This window comes from Nicotiana tabacum, chromosome 19, assembly GCF_000715075.1.
Source record: "Nicotiana tabacum cultivar K326 chromosome 19, ASM71507v2, whole genome shotgun sequence".
In the NCBI taxonomy this organism is placed as follows: Eukaryota; Viridiplantae; Streptophyta; class Magnoliopsida; order Solanales; family Solanaceae; genus Nicotiana; species Nicotiana tabacum.
The window spans coordinates 44276022-44302224 of record NC_134098.1 but is presented as its reverse complement, the minus strand read 5'-3'; the positions used below and the strand labels follow the sequence as shown (position 1 = coordinate 44302224).

Below are 26203 nucleotides of genomic sequence, written 5' to 3'. Positions count from 1 at the left end.
TAGGTAAATGCAGAATTAGATAAACTACAAGATCTCAAAACTTAAAATCATAAATCTCATATTATTTTAGGCAATGCTTGAAATATTAATCATAATTTAATAGTAAAGAGATTTAAATTGTATTTGAGAATTATAGAATAGCACAAATGTTTATGTTATAATAGAAAAAAGAAATTACAAAAATTAAATTTTATCTCAATCCAAAATTCCGATCAAGACCCAAGTTTTTTTATTTTGAAAGAAAAAAACTAAAATATTTGTGATTAAGAGATATTTTATGAAAATTTTAAATTTTGGAGGCTCTTTTTTGAGTGTTCTTGCTAAAGATCACATATAAAATAATAGAATAGAGGGAAAAAATATAAAAAATAATAAACAACAAATAAAAAATTGGAGGTAGCCAAAAAGAAAAATAATTGGGACAAAGGAAATAAAAAGCACAAAAGGGAAAGTCAAATAAGGTTCAAGATAAATTCGAATTTGAATTTTACACATGAGAAAAACTTTCAAAAAGATCTACCAGCCATGGCACTTTTGTCTAGTTTGCGACTAGGGGTGGTAGGATCAAATATTGAACCTAGTTTAAGAAAATTTCTAAATAAATATATGATAATTTTACCAACCTAGCGAGTGGCATACCACCCCATCCTAAAGGGTGAATCCGCCATTGGTCAATGATATAGGATGAGACATTTTTGTTTCTCAGTGTAAATTAGGTTAAAAACTTATTAGCACGTGATATTTATATTAATCCAATAAATACATATTATATGCCATCGCATAAACTTCTATCACACAATTATTATTAATTAATATATGTATTTTTATCTTAATAATAATAAATATTTAATATAGTTTGATGTGAATATGGATGCACCCAAGTTCTTAGAGTAGTAGGTTAAAGCTTTATTTTTGTTAAGCGGAAAAGCCAATGGAAAAATAAAGCTTGTATATTGCGGTAACTGCATGGGAGTAATAGTTAATAGGGAAGACTACGTGAGAGAAAGACGAATAGTCAACCATTACCGGTGGCGCCGGTCAATGGTTGATGAACCTCTCTTTCATTATTTACTTCGCCTGTCTTGCACCTATTCTTCACCTTCGCCCTTCTCTTTCTCTCTCTCGCTCTCTCCGACTTTTGAAGGTTTTTCTGATCATAAGCTTGGTCAACAACAATGGCAGTACGTTTTTTGATATAATTTTCCATCTTCTCCGTTTCTGATTTTTGTCAAGTTGTCACTTTATTTGTTTTGATTTCTCTGTTATATATGTATGTATGTGTGTCGGCAAATATTTACCAGGCAAATTTGCTTGTTCCATTGGAACTAGTTCTTTGACGGAGAAAATTGTGATGCTCTTTAATTGATAGTATAGCTGTCCCTAAGCTAATCCCCTTTCTTTAGCCTATGTTTGTATCATTTATTACAGCACAACTCCTGTTTCCTTCTTCAACCCCAACTCCAGCCCTCCTTTCCCTAGTCCTATGCTCCTCGCGTCTCACATGCTAATTGTCTAAACAAATTTTTTTATTATCGGAAAACAAGAAATACTTAATTATTTCTAATTCCTTTAGAATCACTCTTACCGTGCTAGTTAGTGAAATGTTAACTGAGACATTTGTCTAATATTTTCGACAAATACTCTTATTATTAAGACTGATTATCTAATACTAGCTAGTAACTTTTTTAAAAGATGTGCGAAAGCTTTAAATTATAGATAAAATGGAACAGATGGAGTACCTTGGCGGTTGTGAATAAGTTGAGGTTTAAGCCATAGTAAATCCTGTATTTAATGTGCACTTATGTTGATTGGTGTGGTAGGTTATATTTCACTTCGGAGGACTAAGGGAGTAGGCCATGGTTTTAATTTACTTGCTTTATTTAGCAAGGGCCAGTTTGTGCTTTTTGTTTCCTTGTGTGATGTCAAATTATTAAATAGATATAGCTCCCAATATTGCTCACACACATTTGTATTCTTTCATCTGTTTGTATTCATTCTATGCCGTGTTCTGCTTTTTGGCTGATCTTTGTTCAATGATTTTGACAGTCAAGTTTGGAGGTTCAACTTAGTAAAGTGCCTAGTAAACTAAGTAATCAATTGCTAAATACACTAATTGATGCTAAGAGTCATTTATATAATTGGTAGAAATTGAAAGGAGCATACCATGAAATAAGCTTCCAAACATAAAAGGTCAAAAACAAACAAGCTAAAGTTTCACCTGAAAGAACTAGATTTGCATACACAATCTTCAGCTAGCCTCCAATGAAAATCCATCAATCAAAAATAAAGAAAAGTCCTAGACCTGGAATTGTACTGAGCAAACTTAATTAACGTGGCTGTCTTGTTTCCAGATCAAGAATTTGAGATTCTTTGTTGATATTGAGTCCCTAGTTAGTTTGCTCACCTTTTGTCTCTGGCGAAAACACTAGTCTTTCTCCCCATTTCTATTTCTGTTCTAAGTTAATTAAACTGAAGATAGAATTAATACCTGTAGATTTTGCAAAGTTGTATACTTGTATGCTTTTATTTTCCCTTTATTTCTCAGTGTTTCATTTCTATTTGGTCTGCAATCTGTGGTTGAGTCTTACTTTTTTCGGAATCTTTTGTCCACTTATCTTCCTGAGGGCTTTATACTAAGGAATATATCCAGATTTTCTGAATTGGCTTCTCAGGTGCTACCTGTTAATTATAACTATGCATCATATGATGATCGTTTGCGCATTTGTTTAGATTCAAGCATGATTTTTTTCAAGAAGTATATCTTAAGCTTATCGAATTATTCAATGTGAATTTACATGTTAGCGACGATCCTTGTGATGTACTTATTTCCTGTCCTCTTCCATGAATTCCAAATCTCGTGCGGTGAAACTGTTAAGGGGTTGTACTTCTTAAGAATTGCCTTCGACGTTCTTGTGTTCGTGAATAAATAAAAATTGCATAATTGTCACTGTCTTATGATCAGTGGCGGAAATTAAATTGCAACTAAACACTTGGTTAATGTTTTCCTTAATTGTTTCAGCAGCGTCCAAATGTTCCGAAGTTTGGCAATTGGGAAAATGATGATAACACGCCCTATACTGTGTATTTTGAAAAAGCAAGGCAAACTCGTGGTACTGGAAAGATCATAAACCCCAATGATCCTGAAGAGAATCCAGATATGTTTCCCAATCTTACTGCCCCACCCCCAGCACCTTCTCGCGCTAGGCCTAAAGCACAAACAGAGGAACCAATAGGGCGCGGGGAAGCAGCGGCTAAGCAAACAAGGGAACACAGACTGAGTAAAGAAGATGGTGATTTTCGGCAGTATGCTAATTCTCCTGCTCGTAACGAGAACACGGGACGAAGAGCTTCCAATGAGCATCAACGTGGTCGTGGATCAAGTTCTGGTCGAACTGGCAGACAAAGTGCGGGATCTGAACACAGCTTTGATAAATCACCGCTGCACCCACATTATCAGGCAAAGGTTAATGCAGGAAGAGGTGTTGCATCTCCTGCTTGGGAAGGCAAGAATAATTCATACGATAGTAGCCATGGTACTCCTGGAAGATCATTTGAAAGTGCTCATGCTACTCCTGGGAGGTCCAGAATTAAGCAAGAAAGTGTATGTTTTCACCCTATTCTTTTCCATCTTGCATCATAGAATATATTAGAGTTTCATATTGCATGACTTGCTTAGTCTTTGCTGCAACACCCCCCGCCTTTTTCATTCAAACGGGAATAACTGCACTCTCAGTCTCTCAGTGTGGCTTATTAGACTAGTAGAAGGCGTGAGAATGCTAGACCACTGCTCTATACTGGATAATCCACGTTCATCGGGAGACTAGGCAATGGGTCGAATAAACTCCCCTAGGCCGGAAAAATAACAGGCGAAACTTTACTTAGATAGGGCTTTGATTGGTATTTTTTTTTCTTAGTGATTGGAAAGGAGGGCACCACGGCTCCACCCAAAGAGCCTTGCTCTGTCCTTTATAAAACAGAAAAAGGCTAAGTAGTGAAAGAGCCTTTTCTAGTAGCACCACTATCCCTTAGTATAACTCTAGCTTCCGGCCTATACAAAAGTGGTCTGTCTGTCTGGCGTTTTCTCACGTAGAGGACTGCTTTTACATCAGCTCTCTCTGGTTGGGTAATTCGCCGAGGCGAAAGCAGCTCTAAAGCCGCACCATAATCTGGACATTGTAGGAAATTTACTTGGTACTTCTATAATGTCAGCTTATAATCTTTTATGTTGTATCCCTTAGATGACACATAGCCAAATTGATTTAATGATGATGTATATGTCTTTTACCTTGTATATATCCATTGGATAACAAATAGCCATTCAGCTAGAAAATAAATACTCCAACTTGAAGGTTGCATTTCACTTTTAAGGTCAAACTGAATTACTTTTGCTGTTTTAGTGGTATAATGATCAACACAAAATTATCATTGTTTTAAAGTTTATTTTACTGGTTTCAAGTAGCATAGAAATTTTAGGCAACTATAATTCACAAGCTGTTGAGACTGACCTCAAACAGTCTGGCATGACTTGAATTTGGATCATAGGAGTACTAATTTGTGCTTCCAATTGATATAAATTAACTTAAGTTGGTACTCTTTCTAGCAGCCTGATAGAGGAGCCGCAGTTCCAAGATTCGGGGAGTGGGATGAGAATGATCCTCAATCTGCTGATAACTACACTCACATTTTTAACAAGGTTCGGGAGGAAAGACAATTGGGTACTGGAAATCCGTCAGGGACACCGAGTAGAGCATCTTACAACCCACAAAGGCAAGAAGAAAAGAGGATGGTAAAACACTTTCCCTCCATTGTCATGATCGATTCGCTTAAGAGGCAGATCTAGGACAGATTCTGTGGGTTCAATTGAACCTATCGTTTTCGACTCAAACTATGTATTGATATGAAAAAAATATTTAAGTATACTTGTTCTGAATCTACTGACTCTAAATCTTGAATTCACTCGGGTTCTTATCTTCTTGTCTGTATTCTGCAGAAGTGCTGCTTTCCCTGGTAAAGAAGGGGAGGACCTTGATTTTTTTTCTGAAGATGTGAAGCTGCGACGGATGTGTAAATAGCTCAACAATTTACTTGTGCAATGTATTAATTCATCTGCTTTACATGCTTCTTGTGGTGATAATATGAGATATGTGCAGTTCCTTGTATTGTATCTTCTGCAGATTTCTGCAGTTGTATTGTCTACTTGTAGTCTTTAATAGTGTAATTTTATTTGTCTGTAACAAACAGTGCTTGCAGATTCTTTTATGCACCATTGAGTGCTTTCTCTATTTTGTGTGTGAGAAGTTTAGTTTTAAAAAAGGACAACTCTTCTGCTTAGGTATTTGTCTGTAATATATACTGTGCTTGCAGATTCTTTATTCAACAGACAGTATGTGCTTTTCTCTATTTTGTGTGTACGAAGTCTAGTGTTGCAAAGGCAAAGCTTTTTGCCTAGTAGCATACTGTCTGTATACCGTGTAATTTTTTTATGCTGTTTTAGAAATAGATTTTAGTGATTTACATTAACAGTGCACATAATTTAAAATTTTCTGCGATTACTGCATTTTAGATACAGTAAGAACCAAGTTTCTCTCGCTCTCTCTCCCTCCTCCCCCCAAACGCTGGATTGGTCTTCTCTTGCAATGCAAATGCTTATAATCTTGGTTTAGTGCTCAGGTATTACTTTCTTCTTCTCTAAAGAATTGCGCTTTTTCAAATATGAGGATCAACAAATCTAATTATGGATGTGAATTTGATCATTGATTTTTAGTTTTTAATAAAATTAATATATTTATAAAGTGCATACAAAAGTATTACTACTACTTATAAATCACAATGCTTTAACTAAGATAATTGAAAAAATCCCATAAGAATAAGTATGTTTAACTTTTCAAATGGTAATACTTTCTCCGTTTCAATTTAAGTGAACTCATTTGACTGGGCACAAAGTTTAAGAAAAGAGAGAAGACTTTTGAACTTGTGGTGTAAAATGAGGCACATATATTTTGCGTGGTTATAAATCATTGCATAAAAGTAAATTGTTTCCAAATAAGGAAAGATGTCATTCTTTTTGGCACGGACTAAAAATGAAATACGTTCACATAAATTGAAAGGATGGAGTACTTGTTTTCGGGACATTGAAAATTGAGCACTGCACTCTTTTACACCTGATTAATGGATTCAAGACACATGTTTCTTATACACACTTTTTCCTTAACCATTATCAAGTGATCTGTATTTTATTTTTATTTTAAGTGTTAATACTATTAAATAATTTGATTTGATATGAACACCGAATGCAAATAAATATTTACCCTACAAAGATTCTTTCTTTAATTTCAAATTTTGAGTTAGCATAAGATATTTTTTTTAATTGACGTGAGAGAGAAGTTTTCATTATGTAAAATTCATAGTCTTCTTTTTTTGTTTTATTTTTGTGTAACCACTCTACATTCTTCTTTTATTGAAGACGTCCCTAACAAATCAGTCAACTTTTTGCAAAATTACATCAGCTTCTCATTTTTAAGTGTAAGATAGTTTAGAAAAGTTAATTAGTTTGATAGAATTAAGTTCATAATATGGTAAAACAATAAATTATAGTTTTATTAGAATAAAGAAGAACACTTGTACTTTGAAATCGATAGTTAACAAAAATTGAAGGAGTAAAGTTTAAATTGGAAAACAGTTTTGATAGCTGGAGACTTGGAGTTATATTTAGATATGAATTTTCACTTGAAGGAAATCTACTGGACAAGTATGCACAATAAGAAAACTTTAGGGAGGTATGTGCAATTAGCCCAAAAGAGAAAGATAGAAACAACAAAAGTAAAGACTGTCACATGAGTTTAGCATTTGGTGAGTCAAACTTTTAGCGAAAAAACTCAAATTCGCCGCCAAATTTTGGCGGTCGTTCAAAATTCGAAATTCATATGAAAAAAGCAATAATAGTACAGTATATGCCAATTTCAGGATTTCAATTTCTCTCTCCCTCCTCCTTCGCTCCCTCCCTCTGTCTCTCTGCTCCTATCCCGCTGACCATTAATGGCAATACCATAGCAGAACTGAATATCAGTTTCAGGTATTTCTTCCGAACCCTAATTCACTCTTCAATTCAATAATAGATCTGTTATCTTTTCTATTTTTTTTCATTTCCTTTCACCAAAGGTGCAAAACCACATGTCTTAAATCCCATCTGCTCTAATACAGTCCACAGACAATAATTCAAAATATTCCAGATCTGATAAATTTTATTTCATGCGCTGTAAGCTGCGGCGTGGGCTAAAATTTTGTATATTATTGAAATTTTTCTCAGTAAGTAGCTGATAGAGTTATGGTGAGAGAACAAAGTATTGAATCATTTTATACCAAATTGCGGGATTCAGCTCTAGCTTCAGCTTCTACGTCGCCGCTGCTAGTTTTCCCCTCAACATCTGATGTTGATTCGCTCTGTGCTCTCAAGATAATAGGACATGTCCTTGAATCTGATTCTGTTAGATATGCTTGTTATCCCGTTTCAAGTTTTAGAGAGATTCATAAGTACACTGGGGATAATCTAGGGTCAGCTGCTGACGAGCCTATTACAATTTTGCTGATTAATTGGGGGTGTCAAAGGGATCTTAAGAAGGTTCTAGAAATTGGTCCCTTAGCACGTGTTTTCGTAGTGGATAGTCATAGACCCATACACTTGCATAATTTGAGTGACCAAAATGACCGGGTTATTGTCCTATATACTAAGGATGATGAGCAGCAGGCTGATTTAGCGTATGATTTTGATGTTTCTGCTTTGGCAAATGCTAGTGATTTGAATAGTGATGATGAGTTTGAAGAGGAGTCGGATAGCGAAGATGAAAATGATAGTGAGAGTGAGGAGGAAGATGGAGGTGGGACAAGGAAGAAGAGGAGGGTTTCTCAGGAAAATGAGAGTGACCATGTTAAGCTTTTCGGGAAATTAAAGAGGGATTACTATTATATGGGTACCTTTCATGGGAAGCCATCCGGTTGCTTGATGTATGAACTGTCCCATTTTTTGAGAAAGAACACGAATGCATTGCTTTGGTTGGCCTGTGTAGCTTTAACTGATCAGTTTGTTCATGAGAGATTAACTGATGAGCGATATCAAGCTGGGGTAATGGAGCTAGAACAGCATATCAATAGCTCAGGCAATTTAGACTCTATTACCTCAGTAACTCTCAAGGATGGAACGAAGGTCACAGCACCAAATTCTTCGAGGATTGCATATGAGTATGAACCAAGGTTGATGTTGTTACAAGAGTGGAACTTGTTTGATTCAATGCTGTGTTCGTCCTACATCGCAACTAAATTGAAGACATGGAGTGACAATGGGATTAAGAAGATGCAGCTTCTTTTAGCTCGGATGGGTTTTGCACGTGAGGAATGCAAACAAAAGTTTCAGTACATGAGCATCGAAATCAAGAGGAGAATGAAGGACATGTTTGAACAATATCTGCCGGAGTTTGGGCTCACTGATTTCTACTACAGAGGTTTCTTGTTGCTTCATGGGTATAGTTCAAAAGTTTCAGCAGCAGATGTGGTGTATGGGGTTACTGCACTTCTAGAGTCATCTGTAGAGTCAGATGGCTCATGTGCATCCAGACAGTTTGGGGAGGCGTATGATGCGTTGTCCTTGACCAAACTTGAGAAGTTGGAAACTGGAATGCGACAAGCTATCAAGGTTCAAAGGGCAATTCTTAGACAAGGGAGTGCAGCAATAACCAAGAAAGGTTCTATAAGAAGTGGGAGTAAATTTAGGTGGGTGAAGCTTGAAGACTCGGCAGATGCAAAGCTCCTGTGTCACCCTCAGGCTTTAACTAAATTTGGTTACTTTTTGATGGATGCTTTACGTGAGAAAGGAGCAAGGATGAAACCATTGATCTGTGTTTGCTACACTCAGGAACGAAGCAAAGTGTTGATTGTAGCAATATGTGGGAAGCCACGGCTTGGTGCAGTCCAAGGGAATGCGTTTGGGCTTGCGTTCAGTAGTTCGGCTGAAGAGACAGGGGCTGAGTTCTTCCATGAACTGTTTGAATCATCATGGATAGTTTTGGATGCAGTTGCTGTCAATTCGTTCATGATCAGACTAACAGAGAAACTTTTGTGATGAGGTTTACTTGAACATCCTTTCCTTTTACCATTTAACTGTAATTCTGCTCTTGATAGATGTTTGTTGTTCACTGTGAGCAAACTCCCTTCCGTTGTACTCATCTAAAATAATTCGTTAGTTATGAATTTAGTTTACATGTATAACCAAGTTGGCCGCTTCTCTTCATTGTTTGTTACAACACTTATTTTCACTTGTATTTAGTTTGATGATGTAGAAGCTACTATCATTTAACATTATGCTTCTAACTCTCTTTGTATCCTTGCTGTATGGTCTTCTCACTATTAGACAGTGTACTTGCATAGTAAGTAATTTTTATGTATTTTAAAATGAAAAGCTTAGATTTCCTTGGAATCTTTAGATTTTTTTATTATGTAATGCATCTTCCTGATTTTGTCATTCGATTTATTGTTTAACCTGATATTTTTGGGTGAATGAACCACTTACATTTACTTGGGCCTTTACTTCAGCATACTGCCAGTAGATGTGTGAGATTGTTGTCTTGAAATTCTTAATCCTTGTAATTCAGTCCAACTTTTACTGCAAAAGGTAGTACTAAGAAGAAGCTATTCCCCTCTCAATTTGGATGGCCTAGCTTGACTAGTAAAGATTAAGCCAATAAAGTTTTCAAGAAGCTACTTTTGAGTTGAATAAAAGTAATAGTTGAAATGTATGACTAAAAAGAGTTTAAAAGATGATATAGGGAGAAAAAACCCAGAAATAGTCCCTTAAGTTCTGACCATTACTCGAAGTCATTCCTGTACTTCACATGGATTATAAATAGTCCTTCAAATATTCAAAACTAGTACATTTTGATCCTTGCGAAACGTCCGTTAAAAACTACTTGATCTATCACTGCAAGGGTCACCTCAGATTTATCTCTGGAGCCTAACTTCCTTGGAGGTATCAGCACCTTAGGAGACATTTTCTTTCTGATCATTCCTAATAGAACCTTCAGACAGTGTTTCCAAAGAAGTCAGTACAGTGTGATCTCTGGACGCCAAAGCTTCTCGAGTCCTGCTTAGCCTTGCCTTTAGAGGCTACTTTCTTCATAGCCTGCTCATTTTTACTTTTCACTTCAGAGGCTTCATTTGCCTTTATCTTCCTCTTATTCCTTTTCTTAAGTTTCTTGGTTGTCTGCTTTGTACTTCCTTCCAATTTCTCTTTTTTTTTCTTCTCCATTTCCTTCATATTCATCTTCTTCCACTCTCCTACGATATCTTTGTATACACCTGTAGCACTTCTCTAATTTCCTCTAGCCCATGTTCTCACAAGTACCACTAGCATCTTCTTCATTTCTTTTTTTACCACTATTTTAGTTCTCTTTTTCTATACCTGTAGCACCTCTCATCATTCTCCTGTTTTTGTCCATTTTCTTAGTTATCTTCACTGTTAACAATGGCGTCCTTTTCATTTCGTTCACTACCAATGTTTTCCTCTTTGCCCAGCATTGCATCCTTGATTATATTTGTTTTCTGTTAAGAAAACTCTCCATTCTGCTTTTCAATTTCAGCGCCTTTTTTTTTTCTAGTCTGCACTTTCATTTTACCCCACTAGTGGGATTTCACTGGGTTTGTTGTTGTACTGCACTTTCATTGTCTCTGAAAAACTGTTATCAGACTTGGCTCAATTTTATCTTTGTTTCAACAGAAGTCTGCTCTGAACCTCTAGTTCTGGAGATAACTGTAGTTGTGTGGTTACATTGTTTGTTATTGTTGGTGCCATTTGTTTTTGGACAGCTTCAGCAGCATTGTCATCTTTGGAAACTGATTTATCAGTTGAAGCCTTGACCTTGCTTTTTGCGTGCAGATACAGTGTCACCAACTCTACAGCTTGTTAAAGCTGAAAACATTGTGAGTATATAATGTCTGTTAGATTTAAATGGTATTGTTGGGTAAGGACAAAATATGCACCAATTTTAAATAGTTGAAGGAATAATAGTGCTCCATGTTATAGAGTACAAAATCTATGGTCTACACTCGAGGAGCTATTTTGGACTGTTTTCTCAGATGTATAGCCTGAAATATTAAACTGTTAAAGATGAGGAATTTTGCTATTAGAGGAAAGGAGTCAGGTAACTGTGGATGGACTAAAATATACAGAAACAATATATATTCAGACTTAAACATCGTTATTTGAGAGGTATTAGGAAGGTCAACTGGCTAACCTAGAACTTCTAGGTATAATACTGAGGAGTTGCAGGAAAATAAATAAGCGAGAGAAATAGAGATTGCAACTGGCAAACACTGGTTAGATTTTGAATTCTCTCCCTTAATGTTAATTTTTTCTAAAGAATAAATCACACCACGTTTTTATTCTTGTTCAACTGTTAACTGAGCTCTTTAAGATCTTCTCTTCTTAAGCTGTAAGTTTTTTGAAAGAGATTTTTCAAAGGAGTGCAAAAATCAAGTTATTTGTTTACCCTAAAAATCATTTTAGGAGATTTACGTTACTTTAGAAAATCAGTTTACTTGAGCCAGCCACCTGCGTTATTTTTGCTCTAAAGATTTTACAGAAAAAAGTACCTGTCACAGTCAACTATATCGGGTTTTAGCTTTGCGCACTCGAACCTTTATCAAGCCAAATTTCAAAAGTTTCAGTTTCAGATATATGTAACTACTAAATTTTAATTATTATTTGTTTAAATAAGGGAGAGCTTGTATAGTATCTCAACCCGGGGAATAATAGTCTGTTTGGGCAAGCTGGAAAAATCAGTTTATTTTAAAAAGTAAATTTTTTAAAAGTGCATTTCAAAAAAATACTTTTGGAGAAAGGCAATTTGTATTGGCTAAATAATTTGAAAAGCACTTTTGAACAATAATTTGTGCTTGATCAAGCTTTTTAAAAAGTGTTTTTAAGTGTCAAATTATGAATAAGGACACGAAGAGATTTGCTTAATAGTTAATGTTATATAAGTAGATAAATAATCACAAATATTTATTATTAAAGATAATAATTAAGTTTTTCATTTAATTTAAGTAAAATGTAAAAATAAAATTGAAAAGTACTTTATTCTTTCAAGATAATTTAAATATATCAAAAAATCATTTAATAAATATGATCATTCCAAAAGTCATTATATATTACTTAATAGTTTAAACTAAGTAAGGTTATTTTGGTATATATAATATTTTGCTAAGGGTATTTTTTATAGGAAAAAAAGTCAAAACTGCTTATAATTCTGCTTAAGAGAGAAATTACTTTTTTCTATTTCTTAAAAACTACTTCTACTTCTAGCCAAAAATACTTTTTTCTCCCTAAAAAAAACTTGGCCAATCTGCAAATTGAGAAAAAAACACTTTTGACTTTAAGAGAACTTCGCCAAAGAGGCTATAAAAACTACTCCTTCGTTCCAACCTGCCCAAGGATTTAACTGTTTGGGTTAGTGATGTAACTAAAAGCTACTACAATGAGTTGATTCTCAGTTGACCAAGTAAAGGTTTTAGACCAAAATGGTGATCAAGAAAATGTAACAAGTTGATTCTCAATCCTGTTATTAAAGGTTTAAGCTGAATGGACGGTTGGATTTAAAAGATTGGTGAATGGGAAAATGGAGGGAAGAAAGTGGAGGAAAAGTAAACCCCTTTTGCTTTGGAAAGAGTAAGTGTCCCGTATTTGTGGTGGAAAAAAAAAATAAAATGTGTTTATATTGAGAAAACACTTCCTTTGGTGTTAAATGAGTTGGAAAGAAAGTAAGCCTCGCGTCGTCGCTTGCTCGCTCGGCTTCGGCTTCGCTCAAAGATTTATTGATTAATCTTTTTGGAAAAAAATTCTTTCAAATATTTAATTAATTAACGAAAATTTAACCCGGAATAATTCAGGACCCACGAACCGGTCCTTTTCTTTCCCGGATTAACGTTCCCACCTATTCCAACAGCCATGGTTGTTTCTCAAAAGGTTGCAAACCTTTTCAAAGACAGTGCCAAAAAATGGCTATAAATATGCCTTGATCCCAGAATCTTTCCTTAGGAAAATTTTCTAAGCTTCTTCTCCTTCTTCTACACAATTAAAATTCCAGTGTGGTTTACAGCCTTTGAGTGGTTCGCTGCTCATCGGCATTTTTGGTACCAACACTCTGGTGAGTTAAATCGTTCTATCCTGGGATGATAATATTCCAGCACCTCGGGTACTTGAGAGGAATAATTTCCTTAAGAACACACTGTGCATTCAGTGGGCTCGATTTTATTCCGAAATTATATTTCAGATTCAGCTTCATTATTTCGACATTCTGTTGCTGCTAATTTTCTGTTTCTTCTTTTGTTTCAGAAAATTTATTGTTTTATTATTTATTATAGTAATACAGATTGTTTAACAATCTTAAGGAAATTAATTTTTATTTTGTAATCTGTATTCTATTTTTGGAGATTAAAACCTGTGTGGTTTTCTACTCCTTCTGAATTTTTCCATTTTTGATTTGAAGATATAAAAACTTCATCGGAGTATTAAAATTCAGAAACGATTTGAAGAACATAAAATCTTCATCGTTTTCTGTGAAACAGTATATAAAACTTTGATTTTATTTATTAAACGTACTGTTTATCATTAATTACAATACTATTTACTGTTCTATTTTTTTTGCCATTAATTGAACTATTCTGTTGTTGACAGTGAGAAATGGCAATTGATAATGAAAATCCTTCTGCGACTGTTGCGGCAATGACGATAGCCTCATCAAGCTGAACTGTTGTGCCATCGGTCGAGAAACCGGGGAAAGTTTCTGGAGCCAACTTCAAAGGATGGTAACAAAGGGTGTTCTTCTGGCTTACCATGCTTGGTATGCAGAAGTTCACCAGTGAAGACCCTTCAGTGACTGCCGCCGACATGTCGGACAATGAGAAGTTTATGATTGTTGAGGCGTGAAAACATGCAAACTTTCTTTGCAAATGCTACATCCTAAGTGCTTTGGAGGATGACTTGTACAATGTTTACAGTGCTATGAAAACTTCGAAAAAATTATGGGACACATTTGAGAAGAAGTACAAGACTGAAGATGTCTGCTTGAAAAAATTTGTGGTTGTCAAGTTTCTAGATTATAAAATAATAGATAGCAAAACCGTTGGAACCCAAGTTCAAGAGCTTCCACTTATTTTTTACGACCTTATTGTTGAAGGTATGGTAGTGAATGAAGCATTTCAAGTGGTTGCAATGATTGAAAAATTGCCTTCTTCGTGGAGAGATTTCAAAAACTATCTAAAACACAAGCGCAAAGAAATGAAGTTGGAAGATCTTGTGATTCGTCTCAAGATTGAGGAAGACAACAAAACAGTTGAAGAAGTCTCGTGAAAATTTAACGATTATGGGAGCTAATATCGTAGTGGAGACTGCACCAAAAAGTAAGAAGATGAAGAGGTCTTCTGGACAGACTAAGGAGCAAAACAAGAAAAACTTCAAGGGCAAGTGCTACAATTGCGAAAAAGCTGGTCACAAAGCCCCTGATTGTCATCTCCTGAAAAATAATAAGAAAAAGGAGACATGCCAACATAGTGGATAAGAATGATGACATTGATGATCTGTATGCAATGCTTTCGGAATGCAACCTAGTTGGAAATCCAAAGGAGTGGTGGATTGACTCTGGAGCCACTCGACATGTTTGTGCTGTGAAAGAAGCATTTGCGACTTACTCTACCGTTGGTCCCGAAGAAGAGCTTTTGTCACGACCCGAAGTTTCCTACCGACGGGACCGTGATGGCGCCTAACATTTCACTTGCTAGGCAAGCTAACGTTAGAGAATCGTTTATCAATTTCTTATTTTCATTCAGTAATTAACAATAATTAACTAAGATAAAAATATAATGAGTGCGGAATATCATAAAACTGTATTAATTACTACCACCCGGATCTGGAGTCACAATTCACGAGCATTCTAGAATTTACTACAAGTAATATCCTGAAAGAAATACAACTGTCTGAATGAAAGAAAATAGTAGGACATAAAAAGATAGACGTGGACTTCAAGGTCTGTGAACGCCGACAGATCTACCTTGAGTCTCCGGACAGCGGACCAATAGCAAATCTCGATCAACCTGAGCCGGTATAAAAATCTGCACAGAAAGTGCAGAGTGCAGCATCAGTACAATCGACCTCATGTACTGGTAAGTGTCGAGCCTAACCTCGACGAACTAGTGACGAAGCTAAGGCAAGGCACCTACAATCAACCTGTACAATTTAACAGTATATACACAAATAACAGGAATGAAGAACTAAACATGAAATGTCGGGAGGGGAGATATACTCAGGGGAATACAAGATAAAGAACTACAACAGAATGATCACCGGAGCAGTCAATATAACATGAATCAACAGGAATAGTGAATACAGTAAAGAAAAATGCATGACATCACCCTTCATGCTTTTACTCTCAATCTCACCATAAAATTTATAGAAACGGCACGGCATCACCCTTCGTGCTTTTACTCTCATATCATGGCACGGCATCACCCTTCGTGCATTAATACTCACAATATGGCACAGCATCACCATTCGTGCATTAACACTCACAATATGGTACGACATCACTCTTCGTGCATTAATACTCACAATATGGCACGTCATTACCCTTCGTGCATTAACACTCACAATATGGTACGGCATCACCCTTTGTGCATTAACACTCTCCCTTACCATAATGCAATGTATAAATTATAACAGGGAGATAGAATAACAAGTACAAACCTTACTTCAACATTTGGTTCCATAATATCAATCTCAACTTGAAATAAAAACTCAATTATCACCGAAAAATTCCGTAAACATGATAAGAACGATAATTTGAACAACACTAGTATAACACGTAGTAATTTGGCATAGGAATGAGACAATATCAGAAAATAGAGAAACATGGAAAACAGGTAAATTGGCGGCGCATAGGTACTCGTCACCTCACATATACGCTGCTCACATGAATTTCACTTAGCAAATAATCTAAGGTTCCTAATTCCCTCAAGCCAGGGTTAGACACAATACTTACCTCGCTCCGAATGCCACTTAATTCTCAATCACAGCTTTTTCTTTGGAATTCACCTCCAAAGCACTCGTATCTATTCAAAAATGACTCAATAATATCAAATATTGCTAAAGGAATCAATTATATTGCATAAATTAAATTTCCCAAAATTTCCTCCAAAAAGTCAAAAAATCGACCCCGGGCCCGCTTGGTCAAAACCCGAGGTTCGGACCAAAATCTTTTTACCCATTCACCCCCAAGCCCGAATATGTAATTAGTTTTGGAATCCGACCTCAAATTGAGGTCTAAATCACCAAATTCCCGAAATCCCTATTTTCTACGCTAACTCCTAATTCTACCATGAAAACTCTAGATTTTCGGTTGAAAATTCAAGAAATGTAATGGGTAATTGAAAGTAGATGGTTTAGAATCACTTACCAATAATTTGGGGAAGGAATGACTCTTGAAATCGCCCCTCACCGTTTGGTTTTTGAGAAAAATGAGTTTTTTTTGGGCAAAAATCCCGTTTTGGGTTCTGTTAAGTGCTGGGCGACAGTGTTCATCGCGTTCGTGAAAGCACTGTCGCGTTCGCGAAGTGTATGGCCTGCCAAGACTTTGCATTCGCGAGGCAGTGTTCACGTTCGTGTAGGCTACCCTTCCCTGGTCTTCGCGTTCGCGAGACATTGCTCGTGTTCGCGATGAAGAAAAGGCTGACTCCCCCTCCCCAGTGCCTAACGCTATGCGTTCGCCATGGGCTTGTCGCGTTCGCGAAGGGTAACAGCCCCATCGCATCGCGTCCGCGACCAAGCCTTCGCGTTTGTGAAGAAGAAATCCTCAGCTGCCCAGTTTACTCTTCGCGTTTGCGAGAGTACCTTCGCGAACGCGAAGAAGGACATGCCAAAACACAGATTCTGCAGAAAAATCAGATTTTCAAAGTCCAAAACATCCCGTGGCCTATCCGAAACTCACCCAAGCCCTCAGGGCTCCAAACCAAATATGCACACAAGTCTAAAAATATCATACGAACTTGCTCGCGTGATCAAATCGCCAAAATAACACCTAGAACTCTAAATTTAGCACCAATTTAAATGAAATTTTCAAGAACACTTTAAAACTTCTAATTTCTCAACTGGATGTCCGAATCACGTCAAATCAACTCCATTTCTCACCAAATTTAACAGACATGTCTTAAATATCATAATGAACCTGTACCGGGATCCTGAACCAAAATACAGACCTGATACTAATAATGTCAAATATCAATCAATTCTTAAAAAAATTAATTTCCAAACATTTAATTTTCATCAAAAATTCATAACTCAAGCTAGGGATCTCCAAATTAGATTCCGGGCATACGCCCTAGTCCCATAATTCGATACAGACCTACCGGGACCGTCAAAGCACGGATCCGGGCCCGTTTACCAAAAATATTGACCGAAGTCAACTAAAATCAACTTTTAAGGCAAAAATTCTTCTTTTCATTAGTTTTCAACATAAAAGCTTTCCGGAAACCTGCCCGGACTGCGCACACAAATTGAGGAGGGTAAAAATGAGATTTTTAAGGCCTAAGAGCGCAGATTCGAGTTCTAAAATATAAGATGACCTTTTGGGTCATCACATTCTCCACCTCTAAAACAACCGTTTGTCCTCGAACGGACATAGAAAAATACCTGGGCTGGTGAAAAGGTGGGGATATCTACTCCGCATATCGGACTCAGACTCCCAAGTAGCTGCCTCAATAGGCTGACCTCTCCACTGCACTCGAACTGAAGGGTAACTCTTTGACCTTAACTGACGAACCTGCCGGTCTAGAATGGCCACCGGCTCCTTCTCGTAAGTCAAAGCCTTATCCAACTGGACAGAGCTGAAATCTAACACGTGGGATGGGTCACCATGATATTTCCGAAGCATAGACACATGGAATACTGGATGAACTGAGGATAACCCTGGAGGCAACGCAAGTCGGTAAGCTACCTCCCCCACTGAGCTGTACGAAGTCGATCCTGTATAATCTTGACCTTGTCCAAGGCCTCCTGAACTAAATCTGTACCCAATAACCGAACCTCCCCCAGCTCGAACAACCCAACTGACGACCTACACCGTCTACCATATGATGCTTCATAGGGAGCCATCTGAATGCTCGACTGGTAGATGTTATTGTAGGCAAACTCCGCTAACGGCAAAAACTTATCCCAAGAACCTCCAAAGTCAATAACACAGGCGCGAAGCATATCCTCCAAGATATGAATAGTACGCTTGGACTGCCCGTCCGTCTGAGGATGAAATGATGTGCTCAACTCAACCCGCGTACCTAACTCACGCTGAACTGCCCTCCAAAAGTGCGAGGTAAACTGCGTACCTCGATCAGAAATGATAGACACGGGCACATCGTAAAGACGGACGATCTCACGAATATAAATCTCTGTCAACCGCTCTGAGGAATAGGTAACTGCCACAGGAATGAAATGCGCTGACTTAGTCAGCCTGCCCATAATGACCCAAACTACATCGAATTTCCTCTGAGTCCGTGAGAGTCCAACAACAAAGTCCATAGTGATACGCTCCCACTTCCACTCAGGAATATCTAACCTCTGAAGTAAACCACCAGGTCTCTGATGCTCACACTTTACCTGCTGGCAATTTAGGCACCGAGCTACATAGGCAACTATGTCCTTCTTCATTCGCCTCTACCAATAATGCTTCCTCAAGTCCTGATACATCTTGGTGGCGCCCGGATGAATAGAATACCGGGAACTATAGGACTCCTCAAGGATCAACTCACGAAGTCCATCCACATTAGGCACACAAATAAGACCCTGCATCCTCAAAACTCCGTCATCTCCAACAATAACCTGCTTGGCACCATCGTGCCGCACTGTGTCTCTAAGGAAAAGTAAATGAGAATTATCATCCTGCCGATCTCTGATGCGCTCAAATAAAAAAGACCGAGCAACTGTACAAGCTAGAACACGGCTGGGCTCAGAAACATCTAACCTCACGAACTGGTTGGCCAAGGCCTGAACATCCAATGCAAGCGGTCTCTCACCAACGGAAGATATGCAAGGCTACCCATACTGACTGACTTTCTACTAAAAGCATCGGCCACCACATTGGCCTTCCCGGGATGATACAATATGGTGATATCATAGTCTTTCAATGGCTCCAGCCACCTCCTCTGCCTCAAATTGAGTTCCTTCTGCTTGAACAAATACTGCAAGCTCCGATGATCAGTGAATACCTCACATGGCATGCCATAAAGATAGTGCCTCCAAATCTTCAACGCGTGAACAATGGCTTCCAGCTCTAGATCATGAACATGGTAATTCTTCTCGTGAACCTTCAGCTGCCGTGAAGCATATGCAATAACCTTGCCACCCTGCATCAATACCGCACCCAGACCAATACGAGATGCGTCACAATATACTGTATAAGATCCTGAACCTGTGGGTAACACCAATACCGGTGCTGTAGTCAAAGCTGTCTTGAGATTTTGAAATCTCGCTTCACACTCGTCTGACCACCTGACGGGGCACCCTTCTGGGTCAATCTGTTCAATAGGGCTTTTATGGATGAAAACCCCTCCACAAATCTATGGTAATAGCCCGCCAAACCCAGGAAACTACGAATCTCTGTAGCTGATGTGGGTCTAGGCCAATTCTGGACTGCCTCAATCTTCTTAGGATCTACCTGAATACCCTCTGCTGATACAACGTGACCCAAGAAAGCAACTGAACTCAACCAAAACTCGCATTTTGAGAACTTAGCATATAACTGGCTGTCTTTCAGAGTCTGAAGAACGATCTGAAGGTGTTGCTCATGCTCCTCTCGTCTGTGGGAGTATATCAAGATATCATCAATAAACACAACCACAAAGGAATCCAGGTAGGGTTTGAACACCGGTTCATCAAATCCATGAATGCTGCTGGGGCATTTGTCAGCCCAAATGACATCACTAGAAACTCATAATGCCCATACCGAGTCCGAAAAGCTATCTTAGGAACATCGGATGCCCTAATCCTCAACTGATGGTGGCCAGATCTCAAATCAATCTTTAAAAATGCCTTGGCACCCTGAAGCTGATCAAATAAATCATCAATCCTCGGTAATGGATATTTGTTCTTGATGGTGACTTTGTTCAATTGCCGATAATCTATACACATCCTCATCGATCCATCTTTCTTCTTCACAAACAACATATGTGCACCCCAGGGCGAGACACTAGGTCTAATGAAGCCATTATCCAGCAAATCTTGCAACTACTCCTTCAATTCTTTCAACTCTGGCGGGGCCATGCGATATGGCGGAATGGAAATAGGCTGAGTGCCCGAAGCCAAATCAATGCAGAAATCAATATCCCTGTCGGGTGGCATCCCTGACTGGTCTGCAGGAAAAACCTCTGGAAACTCACGAATAACCGGCACCGAATCTATGGAAGGAACCTCCGCACTAGAATCGCGGACATAAGCCAAATAAGCTAGATACCCCTTCTCGACCATATGCCGAGCCTTCACATAAGAGATAACCCTGTTGGCAGAATGGCCAAGATTACCTCTCCACTCTAATAGAGGTAACCCCTGCAAGGCTAAGGTCACCGTCTTGGCGTGATAATCTAATATAGCATGATAAGGTGACAGCCAATCCATACCCAGTATGACATCAAAATCAACCATGCCGAGAAGTAGAAGATCTACACGAGTCTCAAGACTCCCAATGGTGACCACACACGAATGATAAACACGATCTATAACAATAGCATCTCCCACTGGTGTGGACACATACATAGGAGTACTCAAATAATCACGGGGCACAACCAAATAGGAAGTAAAATAGGATGACACATAGGAGTAAGTAGATTCCGGATCAAATAGAACTGAAGCATCTCTACTGCAAACTGAAACAGTACCTATGATAACAACGTCAGATGACTCAGCCTCAGGCCTGGCTAGGAAAGCATAACACCGGGGCTGGGGTCCACCACCCTGAACTACACCCCTGGGATGGCCTCTAGCTGGCTGGTTTCTATCTCTAATGACCTGACCTCCACCTCTAATTGTCTGGCCCCTACCTCTGGCTGCCTGACCCCTGCCTCTAGCTGGCTGAGCAGGTGGTGCAGCATCTGGTGCCGAAACCATGACTCGAGAACTCTGATGTTGTGAGCTGCCCGTTGCCCGAGTGCAAAATCTAGCAATGTGCCTCGGATCACCACAAGTATAACATAACCTTGGCTGCTGTGACTGCTGACCCTGAAATTGACCCTGTCGACCTGAATAACCACTCTGATAACTCTGGAGTGGAGGTGCACTAATAGGAGCTGGTGGTGCACTGTAGGCTAGCTGGTCGGAATAATGCATCTGAGGGCCACGACCACATGAGGCATCGTGGGATGCCTGGAGCACTGAATGAAACGATCTGGGAGGATGGCCTCTACCAAAAGTACTCCTGCCTCTAGATGAGGCACCGCTGAACTCACCGGAAGGACGAGGCCTCTTGTCAGACCCCTGACCTCCCTAAGTAAGAACCATCTCGACTCGTCTGGCAACATTAGCAGCCACCTGAAAAGAAATCTCACTCCCAGTCTCCTTAGCCATCTGCAATATGATAGGCTGAGCAAGTCCATCAATAAACCTCATCACCCTCTCTCTTTCGGTGGGAAGCAGAAGAATAGCATGATGGGCCAAATCCACAAAATGGGTCTCATACTGAGTAACCGTCATACTGCCCTGCTGGAGACGCTCAAACTGACGGCGACGCTCCTCTCTCAATGTGATAGGCAGAAACTTCTCTATGAAGAGCTGAGAGAACTGGTCCCAAATAAGAGCGGGCGACCCAGCTGGTCTGGTCAACAAGTAATCTCTCCACCATTTCTTGGCTGAACCAGTCATCTGAAATGCAGCAAAATCGACCCCTTTGGTCTCCATTATACCCATGTTCCGTAGAACCTCGTGACAGCTGTCAAGATACTCCTGGGGGTCCTCTGAAGGGGCACCACTGAAGTGAACATGAAAGAGCTTGGTAAACCTGTCCAATCTACATAAAGCCTCAGAAGACATAGCTGGCCCATCTCCGACCTGTGCCACAATAACCGGCTGAACTAATCCGATTGGCTGAGCTGTTGGAGCCTGATACTGGGGAGCTATCTGCTTCGGAGCGGGAGTGGTAGGAGTCTGGGCTCTCCTCCAGCCTGAGAGACTGCTGGTACCATGAGAAATGCGCCAGTCTGGGCCACACTCTTTATAAGGCCCACCAAGCGGACCAAAGTGTCCTGAAGTACTGGGGTAGCAATGAATAACTCCGGAACCTGAGCTGGTCCAACAGGAACAGTCTGGGCTGGAACCTCCTCGTCAATCTCTATCTGAGGCTCCACTGCTGGGGCTGCTGCTCGGGCCCTAGGCTGAGCCTTGCCCCTGCCTCGGCCTCGACCTCTGCCCCGCGTAGGAGCTGTCACTGGAGGCTCTGGCTGCTGCTCAGCTGAGGAAGCGGTACGTGCTCTCGCCATCTGCGAGAGAATAAGAGTAGAAGAGTTCAATCAGTGTTGAGAAAGCAAAATCGCATGATAAAGAAGAATAGAAGTGAAACTTGTTCCTAGACTTCATAGCCTCTGGAAGATAAGCACAGACGTCTCCGTACCGATCCTCCAGACTCTACTAAGCTTGCTCGTGAATCGTGAGACCTATGTAACCTAGTGCTCTGATACCAACTGTCATGACCCGATATTTCCCACCGACGGGACCGTGATGGCGCCTAACATTTCACTTGCTAGGCAAGCCAACGTTAGAGAATCATTTACCAATTTCTTATTTCCATTCAGTAATTAACAATAATTAACTAAGATAAAAATATAATGAGTCCGGAATATCATAAAACTATATTAATTACTACCACTCGGATCTGGAGTCACAATTCACGAGCATTCTAGAATTTACTACAAGTAATATCCTGAAAGAAATACAATTATTTGAATGAAAGAAAACAATAGGACATAAAAAGATAGACGGGGACTTCAAGGTCTGTGAACGTCGAGAGATCTACCTTGAGTCTTCGGACATCGGACCAATAGCAAATCTCGATCAACCTGAGCCGGTATCAAAATCTGCACAGAAAGTGCAGAGTGCAGCATCAGTACAACCGACCCCATATACTGATAAGTGTCGAGCCTAACCTCGACGAAGTAGTGATGAGGCTAAGGCAAGGCACCTACAATCAACCTGTACAGTTTAACAGTGTATACGCAAATAATAGGAATGAAGAACTAAATAGGAAATGTCGGGAGGGGAGACATACTGAGGGGAATACAAGATAAAAAACTACAACAGAATGATCACCGGAGCAGTCAATATACCTTGAATCAACAGGAATAGTGAATACAGTAAAGAAAAATGCACGGCATCACCCTTCGTGCTTTTACTCTCAATCTCACCATAAAATTTATAAAAACGGCACGGCATCACCCATCGTGATTTTACTCTCATATCATGGCACGGCATCACCATTCGTGCATTAAGACTCACAATACGGCACGACATCACCCTTCGTGCATTAATACTCACAATATGGAATGACATCACCCTTCTTGCATTAATACTCATAATATGGCATGGCATCACCCTTCGTGCATTAACATTCACAATGTGGCATGACATCACCCTTCGTGCATTAACACTCTCCCTTACCATAATGCAATGCACAAATAACAACAGGGAGATGGAATAACAAGTACAAACCTTACTTCAATATTTGGTTCCATAATATCAATCACAACTTGAAATAAAAACTCAATTATCACCGAAAAATTCCGTACACATGAAAAGAACGATAATTTGAACAACACTAGTATAACACATAGAAATTTGGCATAGGAATGAGACAATATCAGAAAAACAGAGAAACATGGAAAACAGGTAAATTAGCGACGCATAGGTACTCGTCACTTCACATATACGCCTCTCACATGAATTTCACTTAGCAAATAATCTAAGGATCCTAATTCCCTCAAGTCAGGGTTAGACACAACACTTACCTCGATTTGAATGCCACTTAATTCTCAATCACAGCTTTCCCTTTGGAATTCACCTCCAAACCACTCGTATCTATTCAAAAATGACTCAATAATATCAAATATTGCTAAAGGAATCAATTATATTGCATAAATTAAATTTCCCAAAATTTCCTCCAAAAAGTCAAAAAATCGACCCCGGGCCTACTTGGTCAAAACCCGAGGTTCGGACCAAAATCTTTTTACCCATTCACCCCCGAGCCTAAATATGTAATTAGTTTTGGAATCCGACCTCAAATTGAGGTTTAAATCCCCAAATTCCGAAATCCCTATTTTCTACGCTAACCCCTAATTCTACCATGAAAACTCTAGATTTTAGGTTGAAAATTCAAGAAATGTAATGAGTAATTGAAAGTAGATGGTTCAGAATCACTTACCAACAATTTGGAGAAGGAATGACTCTTGAAAAATCGCCCCTCACCGTTTGGTTTTTGAGAAAAATGAGTTTTTTGGAAAAAATCCCGTTTTGGGTTCTGTTAAGTGCTGGGAGACAGTGTTCATCGCGTTCGCGAGAGCACTGTCGCATTCGCGAAGTGTATGGCCTGCCAAGCCTTCGCTTTCGCGAGGCAGTGCTCGCGTTCGCATAGGCTACACTTCCCTGGTCTTCGCGTTCTCGAGACATTGCTCGCGTTCGCGATGAAGAAAAGGCTGACTCCCCCTCCCCAGTGCCTCACGCTACGCGTTCGCAATGGGCTTGTCGCATTCGCGAAGGGTAACGTCCCCATTGCTTCGCGTTCGCGACCAAGCCTTCGCGTTCGCGAAGAAAAAATCCTCAGCTACACAGTTTACTCTTCGCGTTCGCGAGAGTACCTTCGCGAATGCGAAGAAGGACATGCCAGAACACAGATTTTGCAGAAAAACCAGATATTCAAAGTCCAAAACATCCTGTGGCCTATCCGAAACTCACCCGAGCCCTCTGGGCTCCAAACCAAACATGCACACAAGTCTAAAAACATCATACGAACTTACTCGCGCGATCAAATATCCAAAATAACACCTAAAACTCTAAATTTAGCACCAATTCAAATGAAATTCTCAAGAACACTTTAAAACTTCTAATTTCTCAACTGGACGTCCGAATCATGTCAAATCAACTCTATTTCTCACCAAATTTCACAGATATGTCTTAAATATCATAATGAACCTGTACCGGGCTCCGGAACTAAAATACGGACCCGATACTACCAATGCCAAATATCAATCAATTCTTAAAAACAAATAATTTTCAAACATTTAATTTTCATCAAAAATTCATAACTCAAGCTAGGGACCTCCAAATTCGATCCAGGCATACGCTCAGGTCCCATAATTCGATACGGACCTATCAGGACTATCAAAGCACGGATCTGAACCTGTTTACCAAAAATGTTGACTGAAATCAACTAAAATCAACTTTTAAGGTAAAAATTCTTATTTTTATTAGTCTTCAACATAAAAGCTTTTCGGAAACCTGTCCGGACTGCGTACGCAAATCGAGGAGGATAAAAATGAGATTTTTAAGGCTTAAGAGCGCAGATTCGAGTTCTAAAATGTAAGATGACCTTTTGAGTCATCACAGCTTTCCATGGGAAATATTGCATTAACCAAGATTAAAGGTTATGGGAAGATATTCCTGAAGATGACTTCCGGCAAGGTGTTAACACTCAATAACGTTTTTCATGTTCCTACTATTAGAAAAAATTTAGTTTCAACGTCTTTACTTGTTAAGAATGGATTCAAATGTATATTTGTATCTGACAAAGTTGTTGTAAGCAAGAATAAAATGTATGTTGGAAAGGGCTACCTCACCGAGGGCCTTTTCAAACTCAATGTAATGGTTGTTGACAATATTAATAAAATTTCAGCTTCTTTTTATTTATTGGAGTCAAATGATTTATGGCATATTCATTTAGGACATGTCAATTACAAAACTTTACGGAAGTTAATTAATTTAGAAATATTACTTAAAATCGAGTGTAATAAATCAAAATATCAAATATGTGTTGAATCTAAGTTTGTAAAACACCCTTATAAGTCTATTGAAAGGAATTCAAATCCTTTAGATTTAATTAATACTGACATTTATGATATGAAGTCAACACCATCTCGAGGTGGG

The 26203-nt window shown here is 38.9% G+C and overlaps 2 protein-coding genes across 3 annotated transcripts; both read left to right on the top strand.

The window, feature by feature from the left end:
* Window positions 1-1021: 1021 nt before the first annotated feature.
* Window positions 1022-5400, top strand: LOC107816428 (RPM1-interacting protein 4). Of its 2 annotated transcripts, none has more exons than XM_016642157.2 (4): window positions 1022-1181; window positions 3023-3601; window positions 4604-4786; window positions 4991-5400. In XM_016642157.2, the coding sequence occupies exons 1-4, from the start codon at window positions 1176-1178 to the stop codon at window positions 5009-5011; spliced, it is 789 nt and encodes a 262-aa protein (XP_016497643.1). In that variant the 5' UTR covers window positions 1022-1175; the 3' UTR covers window positions 5012-5400. The 2 variants fall into 2 exon arrangements, with proteins under 2 accessions (XP_016497643.1, XP_016497637.1); XM_016642151.2 differs by having other exon boundaries at window positions 1024-1181; window positions 3020-3601.
* Window positions 5401-6865: 1465 nt separating this feature from the next.
* On the top strand, window positions 6866-9280 carry LOC107816422 (uncharacterized). Its single transcript, XM_016642141.2, has 2 exons — window positions 6866-7072; window positions 7307-9280. Exon 2 carries the CDS (start codon window positions 7325-7327, stop codon window positions 9110-9112), a length of 1788 nt encoding a protein of 595 aa, XP_016497627.1. The 5' UTR covers window positions 6866-7072; window positions 7307-7324; the 3' UTR covers window positions 9113-9280.
* Window positions 9281-26203: the final 16923 nt, after the last annotated feature.

Excerpts from the sequence above, each read along its gene's own strand:
- LOC107816428 (XM_016642151.2), top strand. Across the intron at positions 3,602-4,603 it reads CCAGAATTAAGCAAGAAAGT|CCTGATAGAGGAGCCGCAGT; the intron begins GTATGTTTTCAC and ends TCTTTCTAGCAG. Across the intron at positions 4,787-4,990 it reads GGCAAGAAGAAAAGAGGATG|AAGTGCTGCTTTCCCTGGTA; the intron begins GTAAAACACTTT and ends TGTATTCTGCAG.
- LOC107816422 (XM_016642141.2), top strand. The coding sequence starts at position 7,325 with ATGGTGAGAGAACAAAGTATTGAATCATTTTATACCAAATTGCGGGAT.